A 13953-nucleotide genomic window follows, 5' to 3' on the forward strand; every position below is an offset into this window, starting at 1 on the left:
TCCAATAAGATTGTCATGCATTTTTTCTATCAATGTTTTGTCGGAAATTGAGGACAATATTTCCAATAAGGTTACAATCCAGGTCTTTAAGGCATTTTTGAAACAGGGCCATACCAACGGAAGTTATATCACTAAAATGTTCTATAACCACCAACCAAAGCGTTGCCTCCACCTATCGGGTGTATATGAATTCTAAAATAAGCCACCTCTATGAATTCAATTAAAGGTGGTCGTGGTTTGGGCATGGTTTATAGAATGAGTTAATAAGGAGTGTAGATTGTTGCTCGTGTTTTGTTGGAACTGGATGGTCTAGGAATTTAAACGCTCCGTTGTCGGTGACTATTATGCGAAGGTAAAAGCAAAAGAGCGGGTCGATACCAGGTATTTTTTTTTGTATGCGTTGTCTATATCTGTCTAACAATGGCTTTTGGCTCACATAGAAATGTAGTTTATTATTTTATCTATTTTGTTTTGCACAAATCTGGTATTTTTTGGAACCAGGACAGGGTAGGAACCGGTTCCAGATTTGGTCAACAAAAGTCAAGAACCGGGTCCGGTAGGAACCAGTTTCAGGTACAATCGGGTTTTTGACCGAGTAGAAGTGAAACCAGTTCCGACGGATCCGGGTAGAACCGGGTCAGGTCCGGAACCGGATTTTATGCCCATATCTAGTTGTACGTGTATGCGATGCCTAAGATAATTTATGTCTGACTTTTGTTATATAACTTGATTGTGTAATTTATATGTAATGATTTATGCATAACTTGATTATGTCAATGTCCACAAATAGGTGATGAATGGATGGATAGAAAAAGGGACTCATGTGAATGTCTTAGTCTTAGCGTTGAATTTATTCGTGCCTTGTATTAACAAAATGAAACCACTAGCACATGTCAAGGCCTACGCCTACCATGTATTTATATCTTACCATCGGTATTGTAATAATTACCAAGTTTATTCCATATTTTATTTTTCGTTTAAAACTGCTTTCTGTATTTGTTATTACATTACAAAGTGTAATCATCTCCGATACCCAACAGCAAAAGCAAAAGGCGGTAGCAACTTGGTCATAAAAGAGGCGGTCGAAACTCAGTCGTAAAACTAGGCTGTCGTGAATCTTTTAGCCGTCAAATTTAAGGCTAAAGTTATAATATGGGTGTACCCGAAGGCCAGGACTGTATTTTATACATTTGATCAACACTTAAAATGGGATCTTATACAAGAACAAGGGATCTTGAAGAAAGATCCGTTTTGCCATCTGACATGATCCCAACTACCACCATCTATTAGCAAAAGGCATTTAAGCTTCCACATGCTATGCTTTTATTTACAACACCCTTCATAAGCATATGCTTTTTTACATACAGACTTGATATGAATCACAAACCATATGATATATGTGACAGGTTGACGGGTCGACCGGTTATACAAACGGGTCAAGGTAGGTCTACTTTTCGGAACATTGCGAAAGGAATCTTTAATTTATTATTATAACTTTCATCATCAATCAAACGAATATGATATTTTTGAGTATCCCCACAAATTGGGCATATTGATACATACATACCATTTGATGTTACTTTCTCATCATAATCCCACAACCTTCAAGCCCATTGCCTTGCTTGGGCATACAATACAAGTTCATAATTCTTTATAACATAAAAAACAAAAACAGTCAAAACAAACAACTTTCATAACATAAATAAATGACCACCAGAAGCAGCAGTTCAAGGAGCCAAAGATTGTTTAGATCCCATTCTTCTCTTCCTGAGTCTTTCCGCTATAATGAACGCGAGCTCCAACGACTGAGATGCATTGAGCCGTGGGTCGCAGTGGGTGTGGTAGCGTGAGCCAAGGTCATCAAAGGTCACGGTTCTTGACCCGCCAATGCATTCAGTCACATTTTGACCAGTCATTTCAAGATGAACACCTCCCGGGTGGCTTCCTTCTTGCTCGTGCACATCAAAGAAAGCTCTCACTTCCGCCTGTTACAATTATTTGTTATTATTGGACTTCAAATAAAGGAAGCAAAAGATGTTGATATCAGAGGTTTTAATTGCGTCAGCTTAGAATAGTTAGAACTAATAAAATAAATATTATTGAAAAGGAAGAGTTGGTGAAATGAGTGAGAGAAAGTAACTTTACCCTGATAGCATCGAATGGGCGAGTTTTGAGTCCAGATGGAGCCTTGATGGTGTTCCCATGCATAGGGTCGCTGACCCACGTGACAATTTGGCCCGCCCGTCTAACAGCTCTAATAAGATGCGGAAGTTTGACCCGCATGTTCTCGGCTCCCATTCTTGTTATGATAGTAATCCTTCCAGGCTTGTTTTGAGGATTCAAGATGTCAATGAGCTTGACCAACTCATTGGGGTCCATCTTGTCACTCACCTATAAGGGCAAAAAAGTAATTTCATCTTTGTGTTCCGTGCTTTTTAACAAAAAGGGTATAAGAAGACGCGTCAAAAAAACAAAATTTACCTTAATTCCAAGTGGGTTCGCGATTCCTCTGAGGAACTCGACGTGTGCACCGTCAAGTTGGCGGGTCCGCTCTCCGGCCCATAGGAAATGGGCCGAACAATCATAATACAAGCTTGAAGTTGAGTCCAATCTAGTAAGGGATTGCTCATAAGGCAAGTGTAGGCATTCATGGGATGTCCAGAAATCAGTGGTGGTCATGATAGGGTGGTCCGTTGTAAGCCCGATAGCCGACATGAATCCAAGTGCCTCATCAACTCGGCTAGCTAGCTCTTGATACCTGTGACACCAAATTAAAAGTCTCATCATTGAATAATATCAAAATCATACACAAATATATTATACCCTTGTCACTTTCAAATCAAGCCCGAGCTTCATATATCAAGCTTAAGCCAGCTGAAGAAACACTAACCGGACCCCGGGCAGATTACTGGTAACCTGGGGGTTAGATAGATGTTTCCCACGAGGGGTTAGACCCTTGGAAGATGGTTCTTCTGATAACCTGCAAAACAGACACCGTGAGCTCGTCACTGAGAAGGGGGGGTTCCTCCTTGTGACCACCCTCCGGCGTGAGAATCAGACTAGATTGCTCTTTAAATATAAAAGTATATTAAGAGATTGCTAGAGCAGATATCAGGTATATATGATAAGATAAGATGTTGTAAGATGATCATACCATTGGGGTATTTATAGCCGAAGGTAGGTTTCCAAGGGGTTTAGCCGGCCCAACACGCTACCAACTGTAACCTATGCACGTGCCCTGCCTGTGAGTGGTGGATAGGTAGCGGCTGACACAGAGCAGGCGTGTCGTGCACTCTTCCTCTTCTGCCAACTACAGGCTAGGCACGTGGTATGGCAGGAGTTGGTGGGTAGGCGGCGGCTATTGGTCACAGTGCTGTGGCGTGCTGTCTGCCATGCTGCTGTCAGTGAGCTGTCGCATTCTTGGTCAGATCTTTTGTCTGTACCTCGTCAGGTATCACACAAAAGATCCTCCATCATACGGACTGGCTCATTTAGGCGGGAGTTTTCCCCCTCCCGCCTTTGCTCATTCCTTCAGGTGACACTGGGGAGAGTTAAGTGCCTAGTGCGTGTAGCCATGCTGCGCGGGTGGCCTTCCCTCATGGCTTGTATCCGAGGCTGCGGGAACAGGCGGAGTCCTTCACCATGGGAGGCATTTCCTGCGGGACCAGCTTGCATACTGCGCGTAAGGACGTCACTTCTCTGAGCATGGTTGGTCCTGCGGATCCAGTTGGTCTCTGCGCAGACGTCCCTGTTTAAGGTGAGTCTTGCGGGTCCAACTGGGCTCTGCTGGGACCTACCTCTTCAAGTCCCCCCAGTCCAATGTTCTTCTCATGCGTGTTTAATAAAGTGAGGTGAACTTTTGGACTTAAAAGGGTTTTGAAAAGGGTTTTGTAAGGTTTTCCATGGGAAGTCCTTGTCACTTGCAGAAATGCCCGAGTTTCCTGCTTGGTCTTTGGGTATGATGCGGGTAGGTCTGTAACCTCCTCGCAAGTCAGGAGCATTGAGTCCCAGTTGTGTGGATTCTCCATGAGGTTTTGGTAGTTTTGAACATAGTGATCAATTATGTTAAAACCACCAATTCCATCCTGGAGCTTCAAACAACGTAGTTCTCGACGTTCCCGCTATGCGGGGATGTTATTTCCTTTTCCGCAAGCATTGCCCAGAAGATCCTTCTTGGTTTCAATTCCCAGCGGAGCGCTAGGTATGTGAAGGGTTTTGCCTTAACACTGTACCTGCGCTCGTCTTACGGTTACTTTACTTCCAAGGTATTCCTGGCGTCAATTCCCTGCGGGTGCTAGGTATGTGAAGGGTTTTGCCTTTACACTGTACCCGCACCTGTCTTATAGTTACTTGGTTGCCGAGGTACTTGGCTTCAATTCCCTGCGGGTGCTAGGTATGTGAAGGGTTTTGCCTTAACACTGTACCCGCATCCGTCTTATGGTTACTTGTTCGCCAAGGTTTTCCTGGCTTCAATTCCCTGCGGGTGCTAGGTATGTGAAGGGTTTTGCCTTTACACTGTACCCGCATCCGTCTTATGGTTGTTCGCCAAGGTTTTCTTGGCTTCAATTCCCTGCGGGTGCTAGGTATGTGAAGGGTTTTGCCTTAACACTGTACCCGCATCCGTCTTATGGTTACTTGTTCGCCAAGGTTTTCTTGGCTTCAATTCCCTGCGGGTGCTAGGTATGTGAAGGGTTTTGCCTTAACACTGTACCCGCATCCGTCTTATAGTTACTTGTTCGCCAAGGTAAGGGGGTATTTTCCCGCTTCTTTTTAAATTTTGAATTTTGAAATTCGAAAGGTTGGTGGAAAGATAGGAACAGTCCAAACCTCTGAAACGTCGCGCGACGGTTTCTTCTGACTGTGTCAGGACGTGCAGGAAGTTATGGTGACGTGACATTATATGGTCATTCCAGACGCTTTTTCAGGCGCGTGGGCGCGATTTTTCGGGCGTGTGGCCGCGAAATTACTGGCACACGTCCTGTCAACAGCTGTTGCCAGTCTGCTTTTTGCCACGTGTCATAGTTTCATTGCACCTTCGAATTCTCTCTCCTTCGCATTAAATTCACCGCATTAATTGCGATTAGTATATAAAGGGGGAGAGGGTTATTTGCAATTCACACTTTTCACTTTCATATCTTCTTCTCAAGTAATTTCCGGCGAATTTTTCTGTTCAGTAAAGCATTACCCTGAAATCTCTTTTCATCTTTCTTCCACCATGCCTTCTCATGATGCTGATGACCAGAAGACTGCTGGCGAATGCCAGTGCTCTCTTCCTATCGATCTGTACCAGTATATCGTCAGGAAGTTCATGCTCGAGTCTCTCGAGCCTGAGTTTCCTGAACCCCACCATACTGTGTACGATGCCCCTAGTGGCAAGATCGGGGTTTATGCTGCATTCTTTGTCTACGGAAACCTTAGGTTTCCGTTGACAAAGTTTGTGTACCGTGTCCTGGAGAGGCACGGTGTGCACCTGACAGAGGTGCACCCCATGGCCATTGCCAAGGTCCGGCACTTTGAGTGGGTGTGCCGGATACTGGGCCTTGAGCCCCTCGTTGACCGTCTGATGACCTTCTACACTTGGAGGTGCATCCAGGGGTGGTACACTCTTACAACCCGTATCAAGGGTTTAAAGATTTGTACCACCGAGCGGAGTCTTCGCTCATGGAGAAGAGAGTTCTTCTTCATATCCGCTCGTGCCATCCCCATCGCCATGAAGTTCAAGAATGGCCAGGCGCTTCCGAACCTTCCCGCCCTCAACTACGAGGAGGCGGAATGGTTCTCGAAGATATCTCGGGTCCAGTCCCCGGTTTTCCGTTTTCCGGAGTCGGCGATGGTGATGCTGGGGATGAGCCGGGTGTGGAAGGCGGCGAATGCGGATAAGGTTCCGATCGTTCTTGAATATGGTTCGAACTCTGTCCCTTATGGTACGTCTTGTTTCATTTTGCTGACCTCGATTTTTTCTAACTTTCTTGTTGATTTCAGAGGGGAACGATCTTCAGTCGCTCCTGAACCCGCGGGAGGAAGATGGTCCCGCACGGATGGGTACTCGTGCTCTGGACGAGAACGAGTTGCCCATCTTAGAGCAGACCGCGGGTCGGTTCGTGGAGGTTTACCCGCCAGGCCAAGAGATCCTGAGCCACCGACGGCCAGGTAAGCCTATCTTCTACCCTGAACCTCTCAATGCTGTGCCTGCTGCTGGAGTTGACATTTCTTCTTCTGAGGAATCCGCAGAAGGTCCTCCACTGGTGCGGAAGAAAAAGGCTGCCGTCGGGAAAGGCAAGGAGAAGGTGGCCTCTACGGCCGACCCGGTAGTCCTATCTGACTCGGAGTCAGATAGTGCAGAGGTGGCGGGGGAGCCCGGTGGTGAGGAGACCACCGCTCCGGAGGCTGTAGCTGTTACCTCCGGGGAGGCAGCGACGACGACGGTTACCGGTGTCAAGAGGCCGGCTCCATCGGGTTCGCCCCCGCTTGTCCGTACGTTCAAGCTCAAGAAACCCCGTAAGTGCCCCCATAATTCTTGTCTAGATTTGTTGTTTCAAATAAATTTTTCTAACACTTTTGCTTGTGCAGGTGTGGATGTTGACGCATTCCAGGGTGGAGTTGGAGCAAGTATTCCCCCGCCAATGAGGGAAGGCTCGGTCAGCCTTCCCGAGGCGTCGACCCAGGCGTCTGTGCCTGCTTCCGCTGGTTCCAGCCTTCCTGAGGCTGTTCCAGCTGAGAAGTTGTCTCCGCCGGCCGTGAGTGCAATTTTTACAGCATCTTTCACGGAGCCGGCGGTTACTGTTGCTGAGGAGGTGGCGCCAACAATGGCTACCACAGCGGCTGCCACTATACCTGCGCCACCGGCACCGATGGCCGGACCATCAGGTACGCGCCGGGCTTCCCGCCGATCTATGCCACCTTCCCGTCTACCTGACCTGTTGGATGGATTTCCTTTAGGTTCAGGTGATGGGTTTGGCGGCTATCGGCCTGTTATTGACCCTACAGGTACGTAGGGTTCTTTTTCCTTTGTATATTTTTATCATCTTTTCCTAACTGCCTTTGTTTCTTTTGCAGTGTCGGATTCCAATGAAGTGTATGTTCCAAGATGGAACATACGCCGAGGAACAACCCTTCGTACCCCTGTGGAGTGCGTGGACTGGGCTCGCCACGCTGCTCCTCATGGTGCGTTGGGGGAAGCCATGGCTAGCTACCAAGAGGGTAGGCTAACCAATGAGCTTCGGATTCTCCAGGCCCGGACGCAGCCCCGCGTCGAGCTGCTTTGTCGTGAAAACGACAAGTTAAAAGCAGCTCGCGCCAAAGATGTATCTGAAGCGCGGGCTCTTCGGGAGGAGAACCGGCAGTTGGCCGCTGCCGCAGCCGAGAAGGAGAAGGCATTCAAGGCCCTCGAGGTTGAAGTCCAGGCGCGACTCGAGGCCCGCTCCAAGGCTGCCCAAGCTGTGAATGAACAGCTTCGGCTGGCCAAGGAGACTGCGCGAAACTCAACTGAGAGGGCTGCCAAGGCTGAAGCTGTTGCTGAGCCGCTTCGCGAAGAGAATGAGCAGCTTAAATGCAAATTAAAGGCTCTTCAGCATGCTCATGACGCCTTGGCAATGGAAGATGCCAAGAAGCTGCAGGAGATCCTTGACCAGAGGGGGGTGCTTGACCGCACTGAAAGGAAACTCAAAAGCGTCGAAGAGGCTGCCGCCAAGGAAGTTCAACTTGCCAACCTTGATAAGAGCGGAGCCGAACGTGCTTACAAAGAAAGTCAAGCTACCCTCCAATGGCTGCTTCGAGAAGCGTTGCCTCAGGTATCTTTATCTTTTTCTTTACGCTTTCCGCTCGTAATTAGAAAATGTTCTAACTTTGTATTCTTTTGTAGGTTGTGCGTCGGGTCCTTTCAGAGACCTCTTATGACGATGCGATGAGCACAGCCCTCAACGCTTCTCATGAGGATGGGGAGAAGACTGGCTTCCTGCTTGGTCTAGGGTTTGCTGAGAGAGGCTTTCCGCCCTCCAACTTCCCTTTATTCAATGTTAATACTGAAGCTGCTTATGACCAAGCTGTGAACCAGTACGCTGCCTTCCCGCATCCAGTGGTGGAGAAGGTGAACGAAGCTGCTGCTGCTGATGATGGGCTAAACATCCTTAAGGCTTTCCTTGGGCAGCCGCGCTCTGACGGTGCTGGTCCAAGCGGAGGTGGCCCTGAAGCCTGATCCTGAAGGTCCCTTCCCACTGCTAAGATAGACTTCGCTTTGTATAGATTTCTTTTAGGCGGGTAGTTACCCGGCCACTGTTGTAATATATCATTGAAATATACGATTGTTATTCCTTTCATTGGATTCTTTGCTTTATAAACTTATGACTTGCATACTTAGTTTAAAATAGCAATTTTCCAAGTGTTTAGAATAAGAACCTTTGAACGTGGTTGATAGTGGGTTAAAGTTTCGCTTCCTCCTTCGTGATTGTGCGGGTAGAACCGTCACTTGCACTTGGTAGGATGGCTAAACTTTAACTTTTATCTAACCTGCGTGCTGGTTTTTCTTACTTTTTGAGGATAAGTTAACCTTTGAACGTGGTTGATAATAGGTGTGAAGTTTTGCTTCCTCTTTCGTGATTGTGCGGGTAGAACCGTCACTTGCACTTAGGATGGCAAAACTTTACCCATACCTGACCTGCGTGTAGGTTTTCTTACCTTTTTAAGAATTTTGTTTTGAACCGTTCGACGCGCGGTTGTCAATAGGTTAGTGTTCATTTTCCTTTCATGATTCATGCGGATAGACCGGCACTTTCATTTAATGGGATGAACTCCTTCAACTGACCTGCGTGAAGGTTTGCCACGTTATTGGGTTCGTGCGGGTAAGACCGCCTTCCCACGCAACGACTTCACGTAATGTGAATGTCGTCACCAGTGTTGGATAGTTTTAACCGTTCGACGCGCGGTTGTTGACAGGTTATTATTCAGTTTCCTTAATGATTCATGCGGATAGACCGGCACTTTCATTTTTGGGTGCTGAACTTTTTCCCCTTCAACTGACCTGCGTGAAGGTTTGTCACGTTATTGGGTTCGTGCGGGTAGGACCGCCTTCCCATTCACTGACTTCACGTAATTATGCGGTGAAAACCGGCATATTAGTGTCCAGAAAAGTATAAATGTAAAATCATCAGCTTCGATGTTCTTAAAGAGAATCATTTCCATTAGAAGTGGCTCTTGGCCTTCTCTTTACAAATTGGAATTGATTACATGCAAACTGTGTAATTGAACTCCCTTCCATGTTGGGACAGGAGTGCCATCGAGCCGACACGCACCTGTTTCGGGATCTCGTTCTTTACGCAGCATGTAGTCTCTATTGAAGCTGATTTTTTATTCGTGTTTACTCCAGCCGTGGTTCCACACGCACCTGCCTGCTTAGCTTTTATTTCGCCACGAGGTGCGCGAGCGTCCCATCTCTGACGAATGTTTCGACCATGTCTTTTACGTCTATGCATTCTTCAGTGTTGTGGCCTTTTGTTCTGTGATAGTCACAGTACTTGCTCCGATCAGCATCGTGACGATGTCGGATTACTGGAGGCTTTGGCCATGGGAGTTCTTCAGTAGCAAATATGTCAGTGACGCTTTTGGTAAGTGGCGTCCATCTGGAGTTCCGGTGCGGCTTTACATTATCCCTTTCACCCAATCGGTGCTGTAAGCCGGATGAGGTGTCAAAGTTTACCCTTGACTGCCAAATGCCTTGCTTCCGTTTTTTGTTCAATCGGGCGGTGAGGACGTTGTCCTCTCTCGTCCTCTGGGTGTAAAGGTTTGTGCTCTGCGGAAGGTCTCTACCCAGTTGCTTCTCCGTTTCCGCATAGCGTTTGGCTGCTGTCATGATGCCATCCCATGTGGATGGCATTCCATCTTTACCCGTTAGGGTGCGGATAAGCTCTGGGTCCTGCGCGCCCTGGATGAAGGCTGCGCGAACAAGATCCTCGCTGATATTGCCCAAACTTAACTTCTTTGAGTTGAAGCGAGTGATGAAGTTTGGCAGAGATTCATCTTCTTCCCGTGTGCATTTGAGGATTGTCCATTGCTCCTCGGTATACTTTCGCTGCTGGCTGAAGTGTTGGCTAAACTTCTGCTGGAAGTCTGCCCAGTCGTAAATGTGGTTAACCGGTAAACGATCAAACCAAACCCTAGCAGCCCCCACCAGCGTCATTTGAAACATGTAACACCACGTGGGTTCCGTCCAATTGCTAACGGTTGCCCCCGCTATGAACCTGTTCAAATGATCGTCTGGATCAGATAGGCCGTCATATGTGCCTATGTTAGGCATTTGTTTAGCACTCTTCGGGGCAATTGCTTCAGCAATGTCCCTTGCAAATTTGGACGTTCCTGCATTTGTAACGTTTGGTCTGAACGTTTTAGAGAAGTCTCGTGGACTTCCATCTATGCTTTTTGGTTTGAAGGCTTGTCCAAAATGCCTTTTCGGTTGGGTTTCCGTTTCTTTACGCTTCCCTTTTGCCTTATGACGAGGGTTCGCGTCGGAGTCGGATTCCTCCGAGTCATTGTCCAAGTATTCTTCGAATTCGTCGGCCTGTTGGACGGAACGCAAGCGTTCGTCCAACTCAGCTTGGAATTCCTTTTGTCGTGCCTCCGCCCATGCCTTAACTTCATCGAGAGTTTGGCGGGGGAGTCTTGTTCGTTTTTTAAACTGGGTATCGGTGAATCCCAGTGGGCGATTATTTACTGCACTTGCCCCAGCTTGGGTAACTGGGGTAGTGTTCGTAAAATTTACTTCACTTGCCCCGGCTTGGGTAACCGGGGTAGTGTTTGTAAAAACTGTGTTGCCGGTATTCCCTCCAGTAGCTGGGGTTGTGGCCAGTAGCTGGGGTTGTGGTTACCGGAGTTTCTTTAACCATCTTTCTAGAAGTTTGAAAAAACTGGAGAAAAATGAAGTTCTAGCTTTATGCACGGATGGCGCCAATGAAGAAACACTAACCGGACCCCGGGCAGATTACTGGTAACCTGGGGGTTAGATAGATGTTTCCCACGAGGGGTTAGACCCTTGGAAGATGGTTCTTCTGATAACCTGCAAAACAGACACCGTGAGCTCGTCACTGAGAAGGGGGGGTTCCTCCTTGTGACCACCCTCCGGCGTGAGAATCAGACTAGATTGCTCTTTAAATATAAAAGTATATTAAGAGATTGCTAGAGCAGATATCAGGTATATATGATAAGATAAGATGTTGTAAGATGATCATACCATTGGGGTATTTATAGCCGAAGGTAGGTTTCCAAGGGGTTTAGCCGGCCCAACACGCTACCAACTGTAACCTATGCACGTGCCCTGCCTGTGAGTGGTGGATAGGTAGCGGCTGACACAGAGCAGGCGTGTCGTGCACTCTTCCTCTTCTGCCAACTACAGGCTAGGCACGTGGTATGGCAGGAGTTGGTGGGTAGGCGGCGGCTATTGGTCACAGTGCTGTGGCGTGCTGTCTGCCATGCTGCTGTCAGTGAGCTGTCGCATTCTTGGTCAGATCTTTTGTCTGTACCTCGTCAGGTATCACACAAAAGATCCTCCATCATACGGACTGGCTCATTTAGGCGGGAGTTTTCCCCCTCCCGCCTTTGCTCATTCCTTCAGGTGACACTGGGGAGAGTTAAGTGCCTAGTGCGTGTAGCCATGCTGCGCGGGTGGCCTTCCCTCATGGCTTGTATCCGAGGCTGCGGGAACAGGCGGAGTCCTTCACCATGGGAGGCATTTCCTGCGGGACCAGCTTGCATACTGCGCGTAAGGACGTCACTTCTCTGAGCATGGTTGGTCCTGCGGATCCAGTTGGTCTCTGCGCAGACGTCCCTGTTTAAGGTGAGTCTTGCGGGTCCAACTGGGCTCTGCTGGGACCTACCTCTTCACCAGCTCAAGAGTCTAACCCAGCCTTTTTTATTTATATAGCTTTTATCAAACATATTGAAAATATATTTATGTAACAATTGTTGTTATACATATAATTATGATAAAATAATTAAAGTATATACATTAACTTAACTATAAAAATTAGAATTAATAACTTACCTATCACCCGCTTCACTATGCTCGGTGAAATCAAGATTCCATTGAGTAACCCTTTGCATGGCAGCATAACCTCCGGTGGCAAACGCCCTCAAAAGATTAAGAGTGGCTGCTGATTGGCAGTAAGCCCTAATCAATCTTTGCGGATCAGGTATTCTTGATTTCATATCAAAAGCATCACCGTTTACGTTGTCTCCTCTGTAACTCGGTAACTTCACACCATTTTTCTCCTCAAACGAATCCGATCGGGGCTTCGCAAATTGACCCGCCATTCTTCCTACCTGTTATCATCAAATGTCAAATTCAAAATAATTCAATATCATATTCAAATTACAAAAAGCATCATGTAATATCAGAAAATTCATTAACCATTTGATCCAAATGAACACCATCAATTTACTTTTCAAAATAAATGAATATTTTTTTACTTTAAAAAGAACAGCAAGATGTTAAAAAGTTCAAATATAGCATTATAGATTAAAGAGCTGTCCTGATCTAGAATATTATAATCAAATGATAAATCTCACACCATGACAAAAACCTTTAATTTTTCTAAAAGAAAGGCAATCAAATCAACTGCAAAAACATTGGCATGAAACTTTTATGAACTTTAAAAATCCATTAAACTTGTATTATTTATTTATTTATTTGTTCTATTTTATTTTATTATTATTATTATTATTATTATTATTATTATTTTTGCAAAACTTCTTGCTATTTTTGTTAAAGTCAAAACGATTACAATAAACTAAATCATAAATTATATAAATTTCTAATCTTGCAATTATAATCAAATCATAAATTATATAAATTTCTAATCTTGCAATTATAATCAAATTAATAAATCTAATCGTGCATCAAAAAGAGAGGTATCTGATCCATAAAAAGCTCGAAACAAGTAAAGTCTTATCAAGCCCGAGCCTCAAATAAAGCTCGTTTAGTTATCGAGCCTTGTAAGATCATTGATAGCATAAAACTAGTATTTTTGAAAAATAAACTCAATTCAAATCAATTTCAGAACAAATTTATAGCCTCTGCTTTAAAACCCATTTATGTTTGCTTAACTAATCTAAAATTATAACCAAAATGAATCCAAAATTGCATAAATTTAATTAAAAAAAAAAGCATAAAGATTTGACCTGGATGACAGGCATTTGACCACCGAACATCAACACAACTCCCATTTGCAGAATAACCCGAAACGTATCCCGGATATTATTAGCATTAAACTCCTTAAAGCTCTCAGCACAATCACCACCCTGAAGCAAAAACGCATTCCCCATGGCCGCCTCAGCCAGCCGTTCCTCCAGGTGCCTAGCTTCTCCGGCGAACACAATTGGCGGGAACGAATCAAGGGTTTGGAGCACCGAATCCAGCTCAGCCTGATCCGGGTATTCCGGCAATTGAAGCGCCTTCTTGATTTTCCAGCTGTCGACGGCCCATTTAGCCGGAGCTGCGGTTTTGGGTACGGCGGCGGTGGCGGCGGCGGCGGCGGCGGCCGGAGATTGGGGTTTTGGGGGTTTTTCGGATGAGGGTTTTGATGGGTCTGGTGAGTGGACGGCGAGGATGGGTTGGGTGAGACGGTGGCCGGAGGTGGCGGCGACGGTGGTCGGAATGGATTTGAAGAGGGGTTGGATCTGGAAGGGTTTGGCGGGGAGGAGAGAGTTGATGGAAGAGAGGGCCATTTTGGTAATTAAGTGGTGATTCGAGGGGTGGTCTTGAAAGGATTGGAGGTGGTGCATGAGATTGAGGGTGGGTTATATAATAGTGGGTGGGGTGGGATTGGGAAGAGGGGGTTGGTAGGAAAAAGGAAAAAATCTAATTACTTTTCTTTTATTATTATTAGTATTAAAGTTAATATTTTTCCTAAAGTTGTTTGAAGTGTTTGAAATTAATTGGTTTGGTAAGTTGTTTAATGCTTTGTTAAT

The 13953-nt window shown here is 46.0% G+C and overlaps 1 protein-coding gene across 1 annotated transcript; it reads right to left on the reverse strand.

Annotated features, from left to right (window-relative positions):
- Positions 1 to 1625: 1625 nt before the first annotated feature.
- On the reverse strand, positions 1626 to 13740 carry LOC143554146 (phospho-2-dehydro-3-deoxyheptonate aldolase 1, chloroplastic-like). Its single transcript, XM_077044009.1, has 5 exons — positions 13165 to 13740; positions 12029 to 12306; positions 2482 to 2758; positions 2146 to 2391; positions 1626 to 1985 (listed from the first exon to the last, which is right to left on the reverse strand). The coding sequence occupies exons 1-5, from the start codon at positions 13708 to 13710 to the stop codon at positions 1728 to 1730; spliced, it is 1605 nt and encodes a 534-aa protein (XP_076900124.1). The 5' UTR covers positions 13711 to 13740; the 3' UTR covers positions 1626 to 1727.
- Positions 13741 to 13953: the final 213 nt, after the last annotated feature.

This window comes from Bidens hawaiensis, unplaced genomic scaffold (assembly GCF_021521415.1).
Source record: "Bidens hawaiensis isolate Kalapana, Puna unplaced genomic scaffold, B.hawaiensis_p1.1 tig00000055_1, whole genome shotgun sequence".
NCBI lineage: Eukaryota > Viridiplantae > Streptophyta > Magnoliopsida > Asterales > Asteraceae > Bidens > Bidens hawaiensis.